Raw genomic sequence first — 21,498 nt, 5'->3', positions numbered from 1 at the left:
TCTATTTTCCAGCCTCTTACATCATTTTCATTGTGTGTCTGGTGTAACCGTGTAAAAATCCCAAAGTTGTGACAGTAGTAAATCTGGGTCTACAATGAAAGTTGACCTTGCGCCTTGCGGAAAATAAATCCTTTGTAATGACTCAAAACACTAAACCTGTTGAACCGGTTGGAGAGGGAAGTGCAGCAACACACACACACACACACACACACACACACTCACACACACCTGGTGCAGTGAATGAGTGACGTCACCACCACCCGCTTCAATGAGATGAGGAATGAGGAAGACGACTCCATCCACCGAGTAGGGAAGATAGAAGTCATTATTAAAAGCAGTTTATTGTCTAATTATCTGAGGTGTCATTTTCTGCAGTTAACTGAAGCCTAATTCGTTTATAAATCAAACACCATTACCTGGGAACTGGAGTGATGGTGCGCAGCTGTGCCAGCGACTGGTGCGCTCGGTTTGTGGAGCGACACCGGTCAGGGCTGAATTTTGCGCTGCTGGTTGTCGGGTACATCTTCTACCTCATCATCGGCGCCGGGATCTTCTCCGCCATCGAGCTGCCCTACGAGCAGGAGCTCCGCCAGGAGCTGAAGGCGGCTCGGCAGGACTTCCTGAGCAACAACACCTGTGTGTCCGACGCGCGCCTGGAGGAGCTGCTTATCCGCGCGCTGGAGGCCAATAACTATGGAGTGTCCGTGCTGGGTAATGACACCGACCGAAACTGGGACTTTGTGTCCTCCCTGTTCTTCACCAGCACCGTGCTGACCACCACAGGTGAGGTCCAGTTGGACAGGTTTTGAAACTGTTAGACTTGTGTTGTAACCAGTGTCTTTTATGGCCTCCAGACGTTGAAAATACTCTGCTGTAAACAATAATTATGTTACATGTTTTTTTTCTAGCAGAACAAGTTTCATAAGCTTCTTTTAACTTATATGCTTTGTTCATTCCAAAAGTTAAACTGCAGGACAAAAGACAAAAGATTCCTTCCAGTGTTCACTTAGAGTTTCAGATTTCCAAACCACTCTTACATAAACTGAACACTGGACCATGATTGGTTTTTGAACAAGCTGTGATGTCACAGAATCCTAGCTGCTCCTGTGTACACAGGCTGATACCAGATTTAAGGTGAGCACAGATAAACTTCCTCCTTAAGCCTTCCAGTGTCAGAATCTGCACCTGAATCAGTCTGTACGTGAAGGTCAGATGTGCAACTCATGTAAAAAGATGCCAAACACATATTTGAGGAGTGAGGGATTAAGTAAATCAAATACTGTAAAACTTCAATTAATAGCCCAGACTATTATTTGTATCTCCTTATAGTCATTGTGTTTCTTTGTGGTCATTTTGTGTCTCTTTGTTTTATTGTCTCCTTGTAGTTGTTTTGTGTCTCTTTGCAGCTGTTTTGCATATCTTTGTAGTCATGTTGTGTCTCTTTGTGGTTATTTTGTGTCTCCTTATGGTTGCTTTGTGTCTTTTTGTTGCTGTTTTGCATCTCTTTTAGTCATTTTGTGTCCCTTTGTGGTCATTTTGTGTCTCTTTGTAGTTGTTCTGTGTCTCTTTGCAGCTGTTTCGCATCCTTTTCTAGTCATTTCCTGTCTCTTTGTAGTGATTTTCTGTCTCTTTGTGGTCATTTTATCTCACTTTGTAGTTGCTTTGTCTCTTTGTGGCTGATTTGCATCTCTTTGTAGTCATATTGTGTCTCTTTGTGGTTGTTTTGTGTCTCCTTATGGTTGCTTTGTGTCTCTTTGCAGCTGTTTTGCATCTCTTTTAGTCATTTTGTGTCCCTCTGTGGTCATTTTGCATCTCTTTGCATTCATTCTATGTCTCTTTGCAGCTATTTTGTCTGTCTTTGTAAATGTTTTGTGTCTCTTTGCAGCTGTTTTTTTATCTCCTTGTGGTCATTTTAAGTTTCTTTGTGGTCATTATATGTCTCTTTGTTTTATATTTGTGTCTCTTTGCAGTTGTTTTGTATCTCTTTGTAGTCATTTTGTGTCTCTTTATTTTATTTTTCTCCTTGTAGTTGTTACATGACTCTTTGCAGTTGTTGCATAGTCATTTTAAGTTTCCTTGTAGTCATTTTGTGTCTCTTTGTTTATTTTTGTATCTCTTTGTAGTTGTTTTGTGTCCCTCTGCACTTGTTTCGCATCTTTTTGTAGTCATGTTGTGTCTCTTTCTGGTTATTATGTGTCTCCTTATGGTTGCTTTGTATCTTTTTGCAGTTGTTTTGCATCTCTTTAGTCATTTTGTGTCTCTTTGTAGCTGTTTCACATCCCTTTTAGTCATTTTGTGTCTCTTTGTAGTGATTTTTCTGTCTCTTTGCGGTCATTTTGTGTCGCTTTGTAGTTGCATTGTCTCTTTGCAGCTATTTTGCATCTCTTTGTTGTCATTTTGTGTCTCTTTGTTTTATTTTGTCTCTGTTTGTAGATGTTTTGCATCTCTTTGTAGTCATTTTATGTTTGTGGTCACTTTGTTTATCTTTTTAGTTGCTTTGCATCTCTGTTAAGTTGTTTTGTGTCTGTTTGTAGTTGCTATTTGTGTGTCTTTATATTTTTTTTAGTCTTTTTATAGTTGTTTCGCGTCTCTTTGATATCATTTTGGGTCTCTCCCTGGTCAGTGCATGTCTCTTCAAGTGACATTTTGTAGGTGAAAGCCGGGGCACCTCTGACACTTTGGGCCCCTGCGCCTGTTCAGTAATTCCCCCATGACTGATCATAAAAAGCGTGCAACGAGAAAAAGGTTCTCTCAAAGTCATCGCATGACATCAGGGGAAAGTCAAGGACTAAATGTATATGGTCTGGTAACATTTCTGGGTATATAAAAGTTCACATTGACTATGCTAAGATCTTATCAGGCTTTAGCCGCTGCACCACTTGTTATTCAGTAATCAGAGGCAGATTTAGAGATGTTGGTGGGAAAATGTTGTGGGTTTCGATGAGTACTGATGCCCTTGAAGCTCCAGTTTAATCTTTAGTTCTGCTAAAAGAAGCAAATAAAAACCCACCGCCTTTATTTTAAGATTTCAGATTTAGTCAGTATGGGATGAAACTTGTCTTTCACAAGAAGATATGTTGAATGTGCTTTCATCTTTCTTCATTCTGTCTAGTTATTGCTAGTGTGTTGAGCTATACAGGGTCTGTGATTAAAGCTATGCTGCATGTTTGGCTGTGTTTCCAGGTTATGGCCACTCTGTCCCTCTCTCAGACGAAGGGAAGGCCTTCTGTATCTTCTACTCCCTCTTCGGCATCCCCGTCACCCTCTTCTTCCTCACTGTTGTGGTGCAGAGGATCATGGTCGTGGTGACTCGGCGTCCAGTGGCCTATTTCCACCGGCGATGGGCCATGTCTAAATCGAAGCTAGCCACCATACATGCCATCTGCCTGACCCTCATCATGACCCTGTTCTTCCTCATCATCCCCGCGTGGATCTTTGTCAGCCTGGAGAAGGAGTGGGACTTTCTGGAGTCTCTGTATTTCTGTTTCATCAGTCTGACGACCATTGGCCTCGGGGATTATGTCCCTGGAGAGACCCGCAGTAAGGAGGAAAACCCACACCCACACCTCTACAGGCTGGCCATCACAGGTGAGGAGGTGGCTGACTGTGCTGCCATCAGGTGGAAGTATTTTATCTCCAAAAATAGAAAGCCATTAACACATCATTTTAGACATTGTTTCAATAGATCAAGCATTTTTTAATCGCAATACGAAACAAGTCTGTGAGTTCAGTCGTAAGCTGTTCAGCCAAAAAGTGACTTTGCTTGCCAGGTTTCTACCGATTTATTTTTGGAGGCACTGAAAAATCATATCCAGTATTTCACGGGAAAAAACAACAACAGCGTCTACAGCCATGCTACGCTCTTAGAAATAAAGGCTCCCAAAGGGTTCTTCCTTAGGGGCCGATGCTGTACACAAAACCATCTGCTTCTAAAAAATCCTTTTATGAGGAAAATGTTCTTCAAGGGTTCTTTGTGAGACTAAGCTTTCCATTAAGAATCCTTTTCATCTGAAAAACCTTTTTTAGATGAAAGAGTTCTTCAATGATTGTTGAAAGCATGAGTGTTAAAAGATCCTCAACCTTAAATATTCAAACGCTTACCCGTGTTTCAAATAGTGTTGTTAAATGTAGACTTATCAGGACTCTCCTTAATTAATCAGCACATTCTCACTTCAACCTCGTCACATATCGACGTTTGGTCATGGGCTTTGCACGTCCACATATGACGTGTAACGTGGTTGTGTTGGTTGTTGACGTTCTGGGACACCGTGTCAAGTTCTGCCTGTTACATGCATTGACTTCTTACAAAATACTCTTTGGTTTTTGCAGGAAATTTGGGAACTGCCATTGTTCCGACCATATTAAACCCATTGTTCCGACCATATTAAACCCATTGTTCCAAAGTCATCATGATGCCCTGTGGTTAAGGTCTGGTTATGTTTAGGCACAAAAACCACTTGGTTAGGGTCAGGAAAAGATCATGGTGTGGGTTAAAATGAAAAAGAAAGTGACAAACACATAAGCTGTGAGCTTGCTTCGCCTCAAGCCTTTCCCAGCTGACCCAGAGCCGGTCGTAGCACACCATCAAGGTAGAAATACGCCCGCCGGGAGCCGTTCAGCACCGCGGACTGTTGGACTAATGGGATATCGGACCAATGACATGGGCCCAGAAATTTAACGTTTACAGACAGTCTCTTTAAGAATAAACGCACTACGTCAGTACAACACCGCATATTTCCGTTTTTATCCTCCAACAACAAAAATACATGGTTAAGTTTAGGAAAAAAGAACAGGGTCTGGCTTTATAATCTTACAAGATGCAAACACCGCTCTCCCAGGTTAATGTCGTAAAGTGTTTGTTGGACCCATACACGCCTACCGCCCGCTCTACTCAGACTTTAGCCACCTTGACGTTTGTTCTGGTCCCGCCGCTATTCCAACTGACGCTACCGAGTTTTTTCGTCAGTGTCTGATGCCGTGAGTTACTGCCCAAGCACCGGATTTCAACAACTTCGAAGTGAGACCAGGTTGAATTAATTCATTTTACCTATGTTCTGCCACAGTTGATATCTTTACCGTCATTTAATGCCATACAATAATACATGTTTGTTGAAACTCTTGTCTTTTTGTTTTTTTAATGGGTACCAAGTACCTAGCATTTTGTATTTTTGTATGTATGAGTGATTGAAATTTTGACCTGATGATGGCGCTAGATGTAAAGTCAGTAGATCACCACAATCTCATGACAATCCATCCAACAGAACCACTGCCATAGAGGACCACGTGATCCTTTTACTATTTCTTTAAAACATAAAACCCCCAAAGTCTGAATTTTTAATATGTTCATTACATGATCATTATGTTTTCCTCCATTCACTTCATTAGCTTTCCTGATTGATAAGGTTTTCTCTCTTCACTCTTAGTGAACACACCCTCTGTTTATTCACCAAACCCTGATTTGATCTTATTAGTCACACTGCACTGGTCTTTGTTTCATTATGGCGTGTGTGTGTTTGCCCTCCCAGTCTACTTGCTGCTGGGCTTGGTCTTCGTCCTGGTGGTGCTGGAGACGTGCTGCGAGCTGCCCCAGATGAAACGCTTGAGACAGAGGTTCTACCGTGAAAAAGTTCGCGAGCTGGACTCCGAGACCGCCAACATCATCGACCGGGATCAGCTGAGCAACCCTGTGGACCACATGACGGATCACCAACCAGTCATCCCGTCTGTGTCAGAGCAGGCTGCGTCCCTACAGCAGGACAGCAAGTCACCAACGCCTTACCAAGCACCAGGGTCTGCTGTGAAGGAACTGAGATGACAAACTATCCTGAAAACATTTTATTTGCATTCATGGCTGCTCAGGACACACCGGCTTTGACCTTTGCCTAATGTGTATGAAGGAGCCTGAGCACGCTTGTGTGTATATCTACAATTACTTAATCCCTTTGAAAATGTCTCTCTGCCTTTGCCAACACCAACAGACATTAGTGGCGTAAAAGCAGGAACCACCCACAGACTATCAGGATGGCATTGTTTTCTTGTTCTCCCCTGTAGCTCCATTCCCTGCAGATAAGAGCTAGGTCCGTGACACAGAGGAAGGGCCGGGCCCCTGAACGGAGGGAAACCCCACAAGGTTACACTTCCTGCCAAAGTCTTGATGCCGTAATTCTGAAGTGGCACAGTTTGCTCTAGAGGATTTCACACCCACTCTTTGCACTTTGTATAATCTATGGTGGGATTTGCATAGGAAATTTGCCTTCTTGGAAGTAGCATGAAAGCAGCAGCAGGGGAATCAGGTGTGTCATCAGCTGGCCTACTGTGCAGCATGTGCATCGATTCCAAGAAGAAAATATGAACTGTGTGGGGAAACTGCAGCCTCCATAATCACCATACAGTTGAATCAGCACCACCTTAAAACAGTTTCAACTAAAACTAAACACTGTAACCTTTATAGAGAGAGAGTTTGTTGCAGAACTGTTGTTGTATCAGAGTGCTTGTGTTCCATTGGGGTATTCATACTGCAGTGTGTGCCTTTGACCACCAGAGGGCAGCACTTTCATTCCACATACAAAAGGAAGCTTTACAGGAGGTTTGTCGTTGCTGGGAGTTCTTCTGTCTTGCTGCTCAGGGGAGTGTTTCTTGAAAATATAATAAGTTTGCAAGAATATGTCATTGCTAAGGTGAGGGAGCATGTTGCTGTTTTTATTATCCATTTTACACACAAGCTAGCAAAACAGCTTCAGGCAAGACACCCCAGGCAAAAATTGTTTTTCAGGCACTGGTCTAATTTTGAGGTTACGTCAGAAACGTCCAAAATACCCATTAAGGTGTGTTTTTCCCTTTATGGTTGCAAATCAAATACTTGAGTAATGTTAAAGAGTTCCTTTTCATCATCTTTACAAATGATTAAGTCACTATGATTTGATGTGATCAGTTCACACTTAATAGATCAGCCGTTAAGCAATGTTACTTCATACATGAATTTGTATGAGACTAAATTAGCTGCTATTAGAGTTTATCCCAGGGCCATGCTATTGTGCAGCCTCTCTTAAAGCAGAACAAACCTGTTATCATAAACCTGCGCCATATCTTAGCTGGTCCTAGGACTGTGCTCTTCTGGACAGAGACCTCAGATGTCTGTACCTGGACTCTGCTGGAGCTGCTCCTCCAGTTTCCCCAGAGCTCCAGTTACCACTGGCAACACTGTTGTCTTTACCCCCCACACCTTTTCTAGCTCCTCTGTCAGCCCTTGGTATCTTCCGAGCTTCTTGAGTTCCTTCTTCCTGATGGTTGCTGACGCTTGGGATTGCTCAACACGATGTCTGGTTGCTCAGCCATTGCCAGTTTGTCTGAATCTGAAGTCCCACAGGATCTTAGCTCGGTCACTCTCAGCCACCTTAGGAGGTGTCTTCCATTCTGACCTTGGGACTTCCAGCCCATACTCAGTGCAGATGCTCCTGTACACTATGTCAGCCACTTGGTTATGGCATCCCATGTACGTCCCTTGTACTGAACTGTCTCAGGAGCATCTTTGCACAGCCTGCACCTGGGGTCCTGTCTGCTGTGGTAGTCCCCCGCTTCCTACTAAGTGGCTGTTCCTGTGCTGCCATGATTAGTGCTTCTGTCTTTCAGTCCGGCCCTTTTCAGCCACTGGTGGGATTTCTTGATGTCGGCCACTTCTTCAATCTGTCCGTGGTACATGCCGTGCAGTGGCTTGGTTCATCCTCCTCTTCTGCATTCACAGGTTTCTGCTGCCTGAGGCGTTCACTCAGCAGCTCATCTCTGGGGGCCGTCTTCCTGATGTATTCCTGGATCTTGGTTGTTTCGCCTTGGACAGTGGCTCTGATGCTCACCAGTCCTCGGCCTCCCTTGTTCCGCTTAGTGTACAGGTGTCTCAGGGTGCTTGACTTGGGATGAAACCCTCAATGCATTGTGAGAAGCTTCCTTGTCTTCATATCAGTGGCCTCTATCTCCTCCCTTTATACATATATGCAACCTAACGGGTGGATTGAAGCTCTACCCCCCATAGGTTGTAAATGAAGTAACACAAAAGTACTGTTCTGCTTTAAAGGGCCAGTGTGTAATATTTGGCATGGTTTATTGTCAATCAGAATCTGAATCTGAATATTCTACCCATTAATATGTTTATACAAGTGTATAATCACTATAAAATAAAATTTGTTTTGTTTTCGTAGCCTTATAATTATGCTTTTATATATATATATATATAGCAAGGGCCTTGCTTTAGAGAGGTCACCATTTTGCGCCGCCATGTATGTACGGCAGACCAAGCGGACAATCCAGCCAGCCAGAGCGAGTGAGCCCTGCAATCTAGAATTTGACCACTGATGTCACTGTTTTCAACGGTTTTCAACCCATTTTACACACTGGCCCTTTAAGAGAAGCTGAGCAAATGCACTGCTCTGAAATATACTTCAGTATAAGTGGAATCCAGCTGACATGGTTGTGTATCATTTAATGTAAGTAACTGTGAATTAACATTCCTTAGTTGATGATCTAATAAGTGTGGGCTGCTCACATCAAGTCATAGTGACGTAATCATTTGTTAATGATGAGCAACAGGAAGTCATGACACAGTATCACGAGTCATGTAGTTTGATTTTGATTTGATTTTTACCATTATTATACAACCTTTATTTAAGTTCAGATTTCTGCTCTGGAAATGTATGCAAAATGTGTGTATTTAATTAGATAATGCTGTATTTGCATATTTAAACAACATTTTAAAAACCTGTAATACAAGAAGTTTCATGGTGATATCTAAATGTTTAAACTTTTACGCTGTTCAACTGTAGTGTTTTTAAAATGTATGATATTTTACATTTACATTTTTTCTCATACCCTGACCCAGAAATCTTCACTTCAGTATCACTTAAATAGACCAAACTTTAGTTTTATTTCTGTCTATATCCTGAAGGTTTTAACTAGGGCCGCCACGATTAGTCGACTAATCGATGACTAATCGACTATTAAAATAATCGGTGATTATTTTAATAGTCGACTAATCGGTTTGAGTCATTTTTCATAGAAAAGTACTATAAAAGTACCCCAAAATACTCTTCTTGCAGCTTCTTACATTCAGATATAGAGTGTGCCAGGGCTGACGCCAAAACCCGGAAGTTTAGCATCGCGCTGGTTCCCGGAAGAGAAAGTGAATGTGATTTTTGCATTGTGTTTTGGATTATGTCAGAAAATAAGCCCTTAACACAAGTTTATGATACTTACAGGTTTTGTTCAGCGAGATAATCTTCACATATGAACACCTTTCATACTGCATTTGAAGCTTAAATGCAATCGCCAGAAGTAAAAAACTAACATTAGGCTTTAACGGACTACATGACTACTCCACAGGCGCATGACTCTTGATGTCACCGCCACTAAGCTTTCAACTGATTTCGGCCGCTTTATTTTAAAAACATTGTATAATGGGGAAATCGGACTGTTTAAGCTAAATAAGAAGCTGTAATGGCGGACTGCCAGCACTCTTGCCTGTTCGGGGGTGATGACGTTTAATGTCCCTGACAGGGTTTGTAGTCATATTGAACAACTCGTTAGCAACCGCCTTTTTTATGACATGTAAAGGCTTCAGAATTCAGTAGGGTATTTACTGACGTGTTTTATGTCGTAGAACAAAACCTGAAACTTGTTTAAGCTTTTGTTAACCACAGACCTTATTTGAGGCATTTTACCAAAATCTCATTCAAAAAACATATTGACTTTTAGACGAGAGAACCGGAAGTGCTAAAAGCGCTAACAGAGTTCTGGGTTTACTGGCACACTCTATTGGCAGCTTTACACACTCTCCCGTGACAGTGAACTAAAACCCTTTGGCGTGAGTGTGAAACAAGACATTAGATGATGTAATTTTGGGGTTTGGGCGAGACAGACTGACATTTTTCAACATTTTAACACATTTTTCAATGGAATGATTAGTCGACTAATCGAAGAAATAATCAACAGATTAGTTGACAAAGAAAATAATCGTTAGTGGCAGCCCTAGTTTTAACAGAGGCGTTTGTTCATATATTATTCATAGCCTGGTTTATATAACATTTTATTCCTAAAAACATGGCAAAATGGATTTTTATGGCTGAAGATTTTGAACCTTAATGTATCCAAAGTTCACATTTTTTGTTCTGGAAACTGATGCAAATCAGCATATATTTTATTAGATAATTCCTTATTGCCATATTTAAACATAAAATTCCAGAAAACTTGAATACAAACATATAATTTCTAAATATAAATGACCAACTGTGGAAGTTTCATGGTGTTATCTCCATTCACCTGGAGTGTCTCAAAAATACATGACATTTTACAGTACATATATTTATATTTTATATTTATCATTTTCTTGAAATATTTTTTTATACCCTGAATCAGAATCTTTACTTCGGTGTCACTTAAAGACATCAAACTTTAGTTTTATTCCTGACTGTCTATATCCTCAAGGTTTTTATAGAGGGGTTTGTTCATATATCATCCATAGCCTGATTCATATAAAATTTTATTCCTAAAACATGGCAAAGTGGATTTTTTATGGCTGTTGACAGTATTTTCTGATTTATAGAGTGATTAAAAAAAAACAGATTCCTAAATTTTCCTCTGTAAAAACATTTGACTCTAATGTGCCGATAAAATGAAACAAAATTTTTGAATCTTAATTTATCCAATGTTCACGTTTGTATTCTGGAAATGGATGCAAATCAGCGCATATTTTATTAGATATACCTTATTTGCATATTGTTAATAGTGTTACCTGTATGTTAAAAGCTTTAATCCATTGACTTGGGGTGTCTTTCCTTAAAAATAGCTTCAAATCACAAAAGTCAAAGTAAACAACTTCTCCAAAGATGATTTTCCTGCTGTTTTCATTGTCATTTTGCTGGTTTTTGGGTTTCAATGAAGAGCTGAACTCTGTTAAGGTTGTTTTTATAAAATCCACTTAGCATTGTGGGTAAAGTGTAAATAAACAAGCAACAATAAACATTTTCTAACTGATTATATTTTCTACAAATGTAAAAATGACAAGCCAATCCAACATTTTATATAAACTTGGGTTATTTTATTTATACATTATCATATTCACATCATAATTCAAGACACATACATGCAGACTGATGTGGGTACACACACTCAAGCACGCATTCGAATCCACACACGCACACACACATACACTGACACACAAACACAGAAACTGTCCTTCAACCGGAGAAGCAAAACTCCCTTTTTAGAAAGAGTGGAGAAAGTATTTGTCCTTCTGAAATGTCCTTGAATCCACATGAGCTGCAGGACTGTTGATGTGCAGCAGACATTGACCTTTCACCTCCCCACAAAATCTGGAAAGTGTAAAGTTGACTATCTTATTCACAAACTGGCCGAATAGCTCTCACAGACATTTCCTCCCCCGCCGATGCTTATATATACATCTGTGTGAGTGTGTGATTATACAATCTGAGGCCGTTTGGAGCAGCGGGGCCAGAGAGGGCGCAGGCTGACGAGGATGAAGAGGATGAAGAGCAGTATTGCCATGAGGGTGACTATGGAGACGTAGCCGGCGTGGGGCAGAGGGGGAGAGTCAGGAGCCTCAGCTGGAATCATATTGGTCAGATTTAACATGTAGCCCAGCGTCCAGCCTGCGTCGCTGCCTTTAATCTGGACACAAACACAAGAATGAAAGCTATACATGAAGTGCAGGCCAGGACAGCTTAGAGGTATTCATACTGTAAACACAACCAGTGACACCCCCAGAAATTTTCCACAGGGTCGTCCAGATGGAGCCATTGAAGATCTTGGGGTGGCACACCAAAACCAAAAGCCATAAACTGTGTATAGCATTAGTTCAGGTAGGACTTGATGTCTCAAGCTCAGCTCACATCCCAGCTACATCAGCTGATCTCAAACAGCCCAATGAACTGATGGAGCAGCTGATTGATGGAAGGGAGTCAGCTGATAGATCACATGATTCCTTTCTATGTAACCAATCAGCGAATCTCATTCAGGGCGCCCTATTAAAACTGCTCTGGCCTGCCTACTGTTGCTGCTGCTCTCCCTGCCTTAGGCCTGCCTTTCATGTAGGCGCATGGAAGGACAGGGAGGTTTGCTCTCTCTGCTTCAGGCTTTCCTCATTTGCATGTGGAAGGTCAGACAGGTGTGCTCTCTCCACCTTATGCTTTCCATGTAGGCATATGGAAGAGGCTTTCTTCGTAGGCCAGAGGAAAGGCAGAGAGGCCCCAGAACAGAGCCATACTGCCAAATATAATACTGCAAATGGAATCAAACCCTGCAGAAGACTTAAAGGCTCCCATCACACAGGAAGTGTTGTGCAGGTCATAAAACTAGTGGGGCGCCCCATGTACAAGGCTCTTGCCGCAGCGGCCCGGGTTCGAGTCCAGCCTGTGGCCCTTTGCTGCATGTCATCCCCTCTCTCTCTCCCTTTCACACTTGGCTGTCCTGTCCATTAAAGGCAAAAAATGCCCCAAAAAAATCTTAAAAAAAAAAAAAAAAACACGCTTGCTGTGCCTTTTTATTGTTGCCAGGCAACCACTTCATCATATATTGCATGTTTAAAAAGTACATAAAAATAACGTAGATTTTTTTTAAATAGCCTACTAGCATATACAACAAAAAAATCCAGATTAAAAAAATCAGACATTTATTGCTCTTTTAAAGCTGAATTTTTAAATTGATTTTGAAATTATTTGTAGTGACTCATTAATTTATATTTTATTATATTTTAATATATAAATGTTCATTTAATTTATTCTTTATCTAAATGTATTTTAATTCATTATTAAAGCAATTTAATTTGATTAATTTATTATTATATATTGATTTAATTGATAATTATAAATAAATATAATTTATTTATCATTAAATTAAATTTTTATTTCATTTTGTAGATTGTTTCATGTAGTCTTTTTTTATACTCTCTTGTAATTTACCATATGTATTCCCCATTTAAATAGGAATAAATGAAATGCTCTATTTATTTATATATTGATCAATTCAAAATAATTTAATAATTTCTTTATAGTCTGTTTCAATGCTTTATAATGGTTTTCCTGACACTTGTGATCCTCCATACAGTCACCAACCCAGTTTAGTCCTCACCTGCTGAGCTGCCAGCTGACTCGTTGAGTCCATTTATGTTCATGCAGGTGTGCAGCGCGGCCATTACAAACACACACACGTCACCACTCTGCTCACACACACAGGTCAGAGCCGTTTTTCTACCGCAGCAGCAGCTGATCTGCAACAGTCCGGTGTTCCCGTATTCAACAAATGTTTGATTGCTGCGTCACAGCCGCTGGTTTCACCGTGTTCGCTGTGTGACTGCTGCCACTCCTGATGCGGGGATTCTCACCTGGTTTCCATCACACCTGGGTCTGAGCTAATATTCAGCTTGAATTATTTCCATGTGCTGCAGAAGCATGTTCAACCGGTGTGTGCTGCTACATGAAGTGTCTTTGCATTGGTGTGAGACATTTTAATGTAGCAGATGAGTTAATTTCCTGTTTCCTGTTCCTTCCCGTATGTTGCTTTAATGACCAAGCTGTAAAAGTTGCAAGCCTGCTCCTGTTAATGGGCTGAATTGTTTTTGGTGATGTGTTCCCCTGATGGTGTTGGAATTTCAGAGGGGTTCCTGCTGGCTGATTGTAAATCGGGCATCTAGCAGAGTAATATTGTCTGTCATTATTTCCATTGCTTCCTGGCTTCATGGAAATGATAAAGGATATGAAGTCACATTTGTAATTTCTCGCCATGTTGTATTTGTTGTATATATGTTGTATAAAGCTGTGCATAAGGAAATATTTAACTCAAAACATTACATTTTTAATCACAGTTTATGTTAAAGCTTGACATGTTTGTACCATAATTAAAGGTCCAGTGTGGAGGATTTAGCTCTTCTTAAACAGCAGATCCTTTTCTGCGTAATGTAACTCTACAGCCATTTACTGTAACGGTCAATTCCTTGACGTACTGTAAGTGTCTCTAGACTGAGGAAATGCGTATCAGGTGTCTTGTTATTGTTTGACATTGTCTCTGGTAAGATTGCTGTGGGTTTTTTTTAGACTGGGCCGGTCCTTGATGGATCATTTATTTAATTCTTCTTCGATTGAGCAATCAAGTGTAATCTTTTTAGCCTCTAGTAATGCTATTAAAATCTGTGTTTTTAAGAGGGATATTGTGCTAAGTGGTCACCAAGGAGGGAGGTGGTTGGGCTGAAAGTAAAGCCGAGGTTTTGGTTCTGGGAGAGCAAAACTAATCCTGAGTGATTCTAGCCTGAACCCATTAAACGTACAGTGTGTAATTATGTGGCGCAATGGGGTCCCTCACTTCTAACACTAACAAAAGATGGAGTAATGCTGTCATTGCTGTCAGTGTCTATCAGGTTTAATTCCTTCAGTCTTAAATGTTCAGGAGGTTTTTACTGGGAGCTGAATGATTCACAGAGGTCTCTTCCTCTCCAGAATAAACAGACCCAGTGATTTAAACCGATAATAACACTGAATAAAGCAGTTTTATGTTAAAAATATGCGTTTTCTATGATGTTGTTTGGCTGGTCACTGATGTCACCTGATGTGTGCTCACCTTTTTCTCTTTGGTAACTTAAGATCCAGATGAGCAGAGGGGTTTTACTGAGCTGAATTATGTGCAGTGGTCTCTTACTCTCCAAAACAAATGGACACGGTGGTTTAAAATGGTAAAAACACTGAATAAGGCAGTTTCATGTTGAAAATTGGTGTTTTTACAAGGCTGTTCAGCACAGCAGGGGCTGGAGTCAAGCTGCTGCTTACGTTTGTTTAGCTTGTTTCTGTGATCATGTAAGATCCAGATGTCTGATGACTCAAGGCCCTGACACACCAAGCCTATGCTTGGCTGTCGGTGAGCGTCTGTTGCCCCAGGCAGTTTGGTTTGTCCCTCACCATTACCCATTGTTGTTTTTTTTTTGTTTTTTGTTTTTTTTTGGCCGATTCAGCATGGTGAATCGGCATTAGCATCCTGAGAGCCTTTTGGTGAATGAAGTCACTCTGACTGACAGTTCAGTTCAATGCACGAGTAAAGAAATGGAAGTCAAGAGGGAATGAGACCAAAACAGACTTGTTACATAAGATAAATTTGTTTTTCTGTAGCCATTGAGCTCTTCAGCAGAAACATTTTGTGATGGTTTGTAGTATTGTTCATAAGCTTATGATAAATATTCTCTGTTGAGTCAACATTTGAATGCATTGTCAATGTGCCAACTGGTATCAAGACGGTCTTCCAGTTTCCCGTTTTAAATGACGATTATAGACTGTCGCTGTCTGCTGGTGTGGAGGGTTATTTCTTCAAATGCAGGTGCAGAATATGCGTCCTGGTTGGCTGTTGGCTGTAGTCTTTGAGGTGTGTTCATGTGCAACTTTTTGGTCAAGAGACGGCGACGTCAGGCAACGCAGCATGTGTCTTTGTCGCCACTAGTTCTGTGTAGTCTGTTAGGTGTGTCTGGGCCTTAAAATCTTTCATCCGGTTAAAACATAGTTAAAAATGACCAAGGTCTATAATGTGTGTTGTAAAATGTGGCTTAAAACTGGATAAAAATCAATTCAAGACAGCATCTGGCAGACAACCACAACCTTGATGCGTGTGTGACACATCACTCGGACCCTGTCCTTGATTAATATTACAGATTCCTCTGGGTTTGAACATTGTCCGATATGTTTGGGACGTAAATACAGCTCACAAAAAGCACATTTTAATGTAGAAGAGTTGCATATTATATCTTTAAATCCAAGTCTAAACAAATGGGAAGGTCTACAACTAAAAAAAGTTCCCTCAAAGATATAAGTTTAAGGGCACGCTTGCACTCACAAAGACAGAGGGTGTTAACGCTAAGAGGTGTGTGAGAAAGGAAAGGAGTCGACCGTGATCTACTGACCTTTTTGATGAATTTTATGTTGGAGTAGCTCTCTGAGGTGAAGTTGTATCCTTCTGTCAGCAGGGTCAGGATGTACGTGCCAGAGAAACAGTACTCAGCCAGATACTTTAATTTTACACCATGATGCTGCTGCTTCACCTGTTCAAGCAGTTCACATGGCAGAGATATCATCAGTGTACAGTAAAGGCATGATGGAGGACATACAGCAGAGAAGACAGGACAGCAGATAAATATGGCAGGATGTTTGTTTTGTGTGTGTAAGTGATGCATAACTGTGACCCGACCTCTTCCCAGGGGGTAGCGCAGTAGTCTGCAACCCTCTTCCTGACAGTTTCCAGAGGGATGGATGTGTCGGTCAGATTGAGGAAGTTCATCACAAAGTAGTAGGCAGAGAAAGCCTGAGGTGAGAGAGAGGGGGAGAGGAAGAGATAAGGCAAAAGAAATTAGCTATTTCATTAGCAAATGAAGTAATCGGTTTATAAATAATTCTCATAAGGGTTTTTCTGGTCTCACTGACTCAGAGGTTATTTGTCTTTGTTTGCAAGTAGCTGTGAGGATATACGCAATTCAACAGCAACGTCTCCTCCCAGAAACAGTGTCCCTCATGAGGAATTCTCTGGCAACTGTTTAGTTACAAGGAGAAGTGTCCATGCAATGAGGTCTGAATTAGTCAGGGTTACTGAGAGAGACAGTTTCTGGAAAGCTGAAGTGTTCACATACAAGTTCAAAATGCTACATGCACTACAAACTAACCCCACAAACCTTCTGTAACCCCTTGTCCTCATATGGGGACATTGCAGTTTTGGGTTTGCTGAACCTTATACTTCATTCTGCTGAACTGGGTTGACTGGCAACAACAGCAAACTTAGGGTTCTTTCAGACCTAGAGTTGTGTTGCTTTGGTCCGAATCAGGGCCAAATTTTTTACGAACTTGTGTAAGTGCCCAGAGTTGGTTCATGTTCTCATGGCAGCATTTACAAGCGGACCAGATCAAATGCCTTGTGTGAGACAGCTGCTCTTGATTGGTCAGAATTTCCATGTGGTTTCCATGTATTTGTAATTTGGATGACGCTTTAATAAGCAAGTTACTTCACCAGTGAAATTTTTAAGGAGTTCATATCGTGACACAGATCAAAAACAGGTAGTGAACAAGTCACACTCGCAACTCCAAGTCCAAACAGAAGTTGCACGGTGAACTATGACTAAGTGATATATCTTTATGTTGTGTAACCCTTCAAAAACACGCTGTGTCACAGGCCACTGATATATGCTGATAAATAAATGCTGACAACCGTGTTACATTACCCCATATGGCCCCTGCAGAAGTGGCTGGAAGACCCCGTTGAAAGAGCATTGGCTGTATTTGCAGTGAGTGAAGTTGAAGATTCTTTTGACGGCTTCCTGGCATTTAAGGAAGTTTCCTGTCCCCATGTGAGTGAAGCTTGCGGGACCTCCTTGGGGTTTCCTGTCTGACACGCAGGGGCTGTCATAGAGGACCGAGTAGTTCCTTGTCTCAGTGAAGCCAGGGTGGAAACAGGGATCTTCTACTGTTTCTGGACCTGCCTAGGAGAGAGAGCAAGATGGAGAGGTGTAAGAGACACAGAGAGGAAGCTCATTGAATTTAAAGTTGGCATCAGTGCACATTTCAACAAATCATTTCTGTCTTAGATGATTACAGGGACAGTTCACCCTTAAATCACAAATATTTTTCCTCTTACCTGTAGTGCTGTTTATCAGTATAGTTTTGGTGAGTTACTGAGAGATACTGGTCGTAAGAATTCTCTCAAATATAGTGTAAATAGATGGCTCTCAGCTTGTGGTGGTCAAAGCACTAAAAATATATATCTGAAAAACTTAGCAGCAATGTTTTTTTCCGGCAATCATGACCGAAATTAGCGAAATAATTCGTGACCTGCGGTGGTTCCAAAAAGAGGAGCAGCTTCAGTAGTGTGGAATAAACTGTGGCGTCACGAATGTTTCATAAACAGCCCCGGACTTCTCAGACTCTTTTAATGACTTACTGCTCAGAGGGAACTCATTCAGCGGCTTCTCTGGCAGCAGCACAGCGTCTCTCCCTCTCCTCTCTCACCGTGCGCACACAGGAGTCGTTGTTGTCAAGTGATTTTGTCATAAACCTTTGGTAATGTAAACCTACGTGACGTTCACAGCTCAACAAAAACTCCATATATGTGAATGTGTGATAGTTGTGGTATCGTAACAGCCTGTCACAGGTTACAGCGCGATGATTAGAGGAGAAATGGCAGAGCATAAAGGTCCAGGTGGAAAAAACAATCATTTAGGATTTTCCTCAAAGAAGGAAATCACCTGTTGGTTTATATATATAGATCCCAGGGGACATTTTTTGTATTTGGGAGCTGTTTAAATGTGTAATTTGTGGTAGATTTTATCTAAACTGATAAAGAGCACTACAGGTAAGAGGAAAACTACGGATTTTTGATTTTGAGGTAAACTGCCCCTTTATGTCTTAAGTAATCTCAGATTAGATATAAATATTCCCTCAATGTTAACTGAGAAAAAACAGACATTTACCTTAGACTGCTGTGCCAGCGTCAGTCGCAGTGCCTGGTCTTTCCCGTAACACAGGAAGCTGTGTGTGTACAGGTTATAGTCATTTCCGTAGAGTCGGAATGTCACGGAGTTGCTGGGTGACTCTGAACCGTCATAATTACCGGAAACAAAGCTAATCTGAGTGGAGGCCCCACCAAGGTCAAGGGCGCCTGTGGTCTCCAAGCCCTGCAGCCGCGACAAAAAGGCATTGAAGTCAGTGTACAGCAGGAGCACGCTGACTGACGCACACAAGGCCCATTTTAAAAGTGGACAAATTTGCATTTACAACGTGCATGCAGACCTGTTTGAGGCGGTCATCCAAGTAGTTGACTGTGACCCAGCCAAAGGCGCCCTCCTCCGAGCCGCTGAGTAGTCGCGCTCCCTGATAGGAGAAGGGAGACTTTTTCAGGGCATCCTCCACAGCCTGAAAGACCTTGTCTGATGCCGAGCTGTTCTCCATACTGCGCATACACAACACAAATTCATTAGACTGATTCACATCCATAAATCAAATCAGTACAGCAGCTCATGAATTATAAAAAGACTGTGTCATATATAATGGATTTGACTGTAACATATTCCCTGCTCTGGCAGTAGAGTTTATGTGGAGATAAATCACAGAACAGGCACATGGAGAAGGCTACAGATACAGCATGCCGACAGCACTTCGTGTGTCGGCATGAAAAGACCCGCTGTCTTATTCAATGTTCGGTCATGGGGGTGTGTGCGTACACGTGTGCCGTACTTCAGCAATCTCATTCCAGCAGTAGCTCCCAGATAAAGAGGGGTCTCGTGGTGTCTCTTTCCGGGCACCCACTGCTCGGCCTCCTGCATGCATGCTCTCAGAGACTCCCCTGCCTTCCGTGGATCAGACGCGTAGCTGGAGATACCTGGACCTGCAGGTTGAGCAAAATGTCAAGTGGATTTAGCCACCATGAAACATAACAAGTTCTCGAGTTCAGAGATGCCAGCCTGCTTGTGAATTGAAGGTCATCTGTGCAAATCCATGAACTGCTAAGGAGTTTGCTGTGGAGGAGAAAGTTTTTTGAAGATGTTATCAAGGTGGCGGCTTCCTATAAACATGCTGGATGTACCCTCCCTTAATTAAGCAAGTATTCTAGTCCTAAATTGCTGGATTTGAGTTTCACAATGGGCAAAATTACAGCCACGGGTATCCTTGGTTAGATATTCAGGATGCACTTCCAAAAGACCAAAAAGAGCAACGCTTTAGCTCATCTCAAATACTGTCTGACTTCCTTACCCTGTCTGCGGCATTCAGCCTAGAGACTTCTAAACCAAATGTAAATGACATGGAGAGGGAGGCCAGCACACACTGACAGTGCTGTGATAGAGCAGTGGTTAAAGAGAACAGCAGATGTCAGCTTGTCAGACCTGTCCAATGCATGATGTGTATTCAAAGTGCTTTAATAGTTAAGCAAAAGCTGGTTGCATAAGAAGGTTGCCTTGATGCTGAGGCAGGCAGACACATGTTCATTCTAGTTCAAGGACAAACTATACCTTGACTTTACATCTTTACATGCATTCAACACAAGCACTGTAACACAACACAGATAACACTTTCTGTGAATCATGTTGTAACTATTGGCTTTGATCATAATTAATACGAGATTTGTCAACGGAATGGTTCGGCATTTTTGGGACATACACTTAGCCCATGCATTCTTTTGCGGAGAGTTGGATGAGAGGATTGATACCACTCTAATGTCTGTACAGTAAGACCAGCCTGATTGTCAGAATGAACGTTGGCCTACGTGATGAACACTGACATTTTTTGGTGGGCGGGGCTTAGCTGGAGGCAAAGCAGTTCTCCACAGACATTAGTTAGTGCAAGTTAGCAAGTTCTGTTGGCTTGTTTTTAGACAATGGAGGAAGACAATGTGAGTGGTGCGTTCGGAAATGCTCATTCCGAGTGTCGGAGCGCACTCTGGCACAAACTGGACCGTTGGCTCATCCAGAGCACCACAGTCTCGGAGAAAGAAAGAGCAGAGCCGAGTGAATATGTGATTAACTTAACCTTTCGTTAATTTATATGGAAATATAACGCTCCATTTCTTCACCCATGAAGCTCTCATTTCAGTGTGTCTGACTGAATTTACAATCACACCATGTCAGGTCACTCTCTCTCCGGGACCTCAAGTGTTACTTGAATAAGTAAACACTGACCAACGGGACCAGACTGGCCGACCCGTATGCTCTCATTCGGTGGATGGATGATGTCACAGGAAGCTTTGTGGTTGATTACTACGCCAGTCTTACAAAGGAGGACGACACTTGAACGGTTTCCTTCAGTTTGTTTTGCTATCGAAGCTAACGTTAGCTAATGTGCTAAAAAAGTTAGCATTACAGATAGATTATTTCTTCAATTAGTTGACTAATCATTTTATCGAAAAATGTCTCTCCAAAACCCCAAAATGATGTCATCTAATGTCTTTTTTTGTACTCACGCCAAAGGGTTTTAGTTCACCGTCATGGGAGAGTGTGTAAAGCTGCCAATATTTGAATGTAAGAAGCTGCAATAAGAGTATTTGGGGTACTTTTATACTTTTCTATGAAAAATGACTCAAACCGATCAGTCGACTACTAAAATAGTCACTGATTATTTTAATAGTCGATTAGTCATCGATTAGTCAACTAATTGTTGCAGCCCTAGTTACAGAGAAATCCAATATTCCTCTTATACCACCCGAATTTCTGATGAGGTGGACATGATAACCCTTAATACACATAACGTTTTTCATCCTTACAACGGGAAATATTTTTCCCTAACTTGATATGAAGTGTGCGCTGCACATGTGAGCATTTTTGATAATCGCCTCAGTCCAGTCCTTTTGTCTAATCACATTTCACCATGGTTGTCTTTGATTTTGTTGACGGGCAGTAGCGGCTGGTATGTGATAAAATTTAAGTTTTGAGCCATGACTCCTCCTATTCTGGCTCACAATAACACAACAAGACCACATTTAAGACTCCTA

At 41.5% G+C, this 21,498-nt stretch overlaps 2 protein-coding genes across 6 annotated transcripts in view; one reads left to right on the top strand and one right to left on the bottom strand.

Annotated features, from left to right (window-relative positions):
• Window positions 1-26: 26 nt before the first annotated feature.
• On the top strand, window positions 27-11,005 carry LOC125881138 (potassium channel subfamily K member 1-like). Its single transcript, XM_049564162.1, has 3 exons — window positions 27-783; window positions 3,184-3,588; window positions 5,526-11,005. The coding sequence occupies exons 1-3, from the start codon at window positions 432-434 to the stop codon at window positions 5,813-5,815; spliced, it is 1,047 nt and encodes a 348-aa protein (XP_049420119.1). The 5' UTR covers window positions 27-431; the 3' UTR covers window positions 5,816-11,005.
• Window positions 11,006-11,068: 63 nt separating this feature from the next.
• Window positions 11,069-21,498, bottom strand: part of entpd1 (ectonucleoside triphosphate diphosphohydrolase 1) — a 29,306-nt gene continuing 18,876 nt past the window's right edge. For all 5 annotated transcript variants that reach the window (XM_049564124.1, XM_049564126.1, XM_049564129.1 and 2 more), the window contains 7 exons: window positions 19,251-19,401; window positions 18,807-18,966; window positions 18,488-18,691; window positions 17,243-17,500; window positions 16,222-16,335; window positions 15,938-16,075; window positions 11,069-11,673 (listed from right to left, as the gene is read on the bottom strand). In XM_049564124.1, the coding sequence (XP_049420081.1) occupies window positions 11,464-11,673; window positions 15,938-16,075; window positions 16,222-16,335; window positions 17,243-17,500; window positions 18,488-18,691; window positions 18,807-18,966; window positions 19,251-19,401 (1,235 nt within the window). In that variant the 3' untranslated portion in view covers window positions 11,069-11,463. The remainder of the gene's footprint in view (window positions 11,674-15,937; window positions 16,076-16,221; window positions 16,336-17,242; window positions 17,501-18,487; window positions 18,692-18,806; window positions 18,967-19,250; window positions 19,402-21,498) is intronic.

Source organism: Epinephelus fuscoguttatus, linkage group LG20 (assembly GCF_011397635.1).
Source record: "Epinephelus fuscoguttatus linkage group LG20, E.fuscoguttatus.final_Chr_v1".
NCBI lineage: Eukaryota > Metazoa > Chordata > Actinopteri > Perciformes > Serranidae > Epinephelus > Epinephelus fuscoguttatus.
The sequence above is the reverse complement of the archived record's forward strand: the minus strand, read 5'-3'. Positions and strand labels throughout refer to the sequence as shown.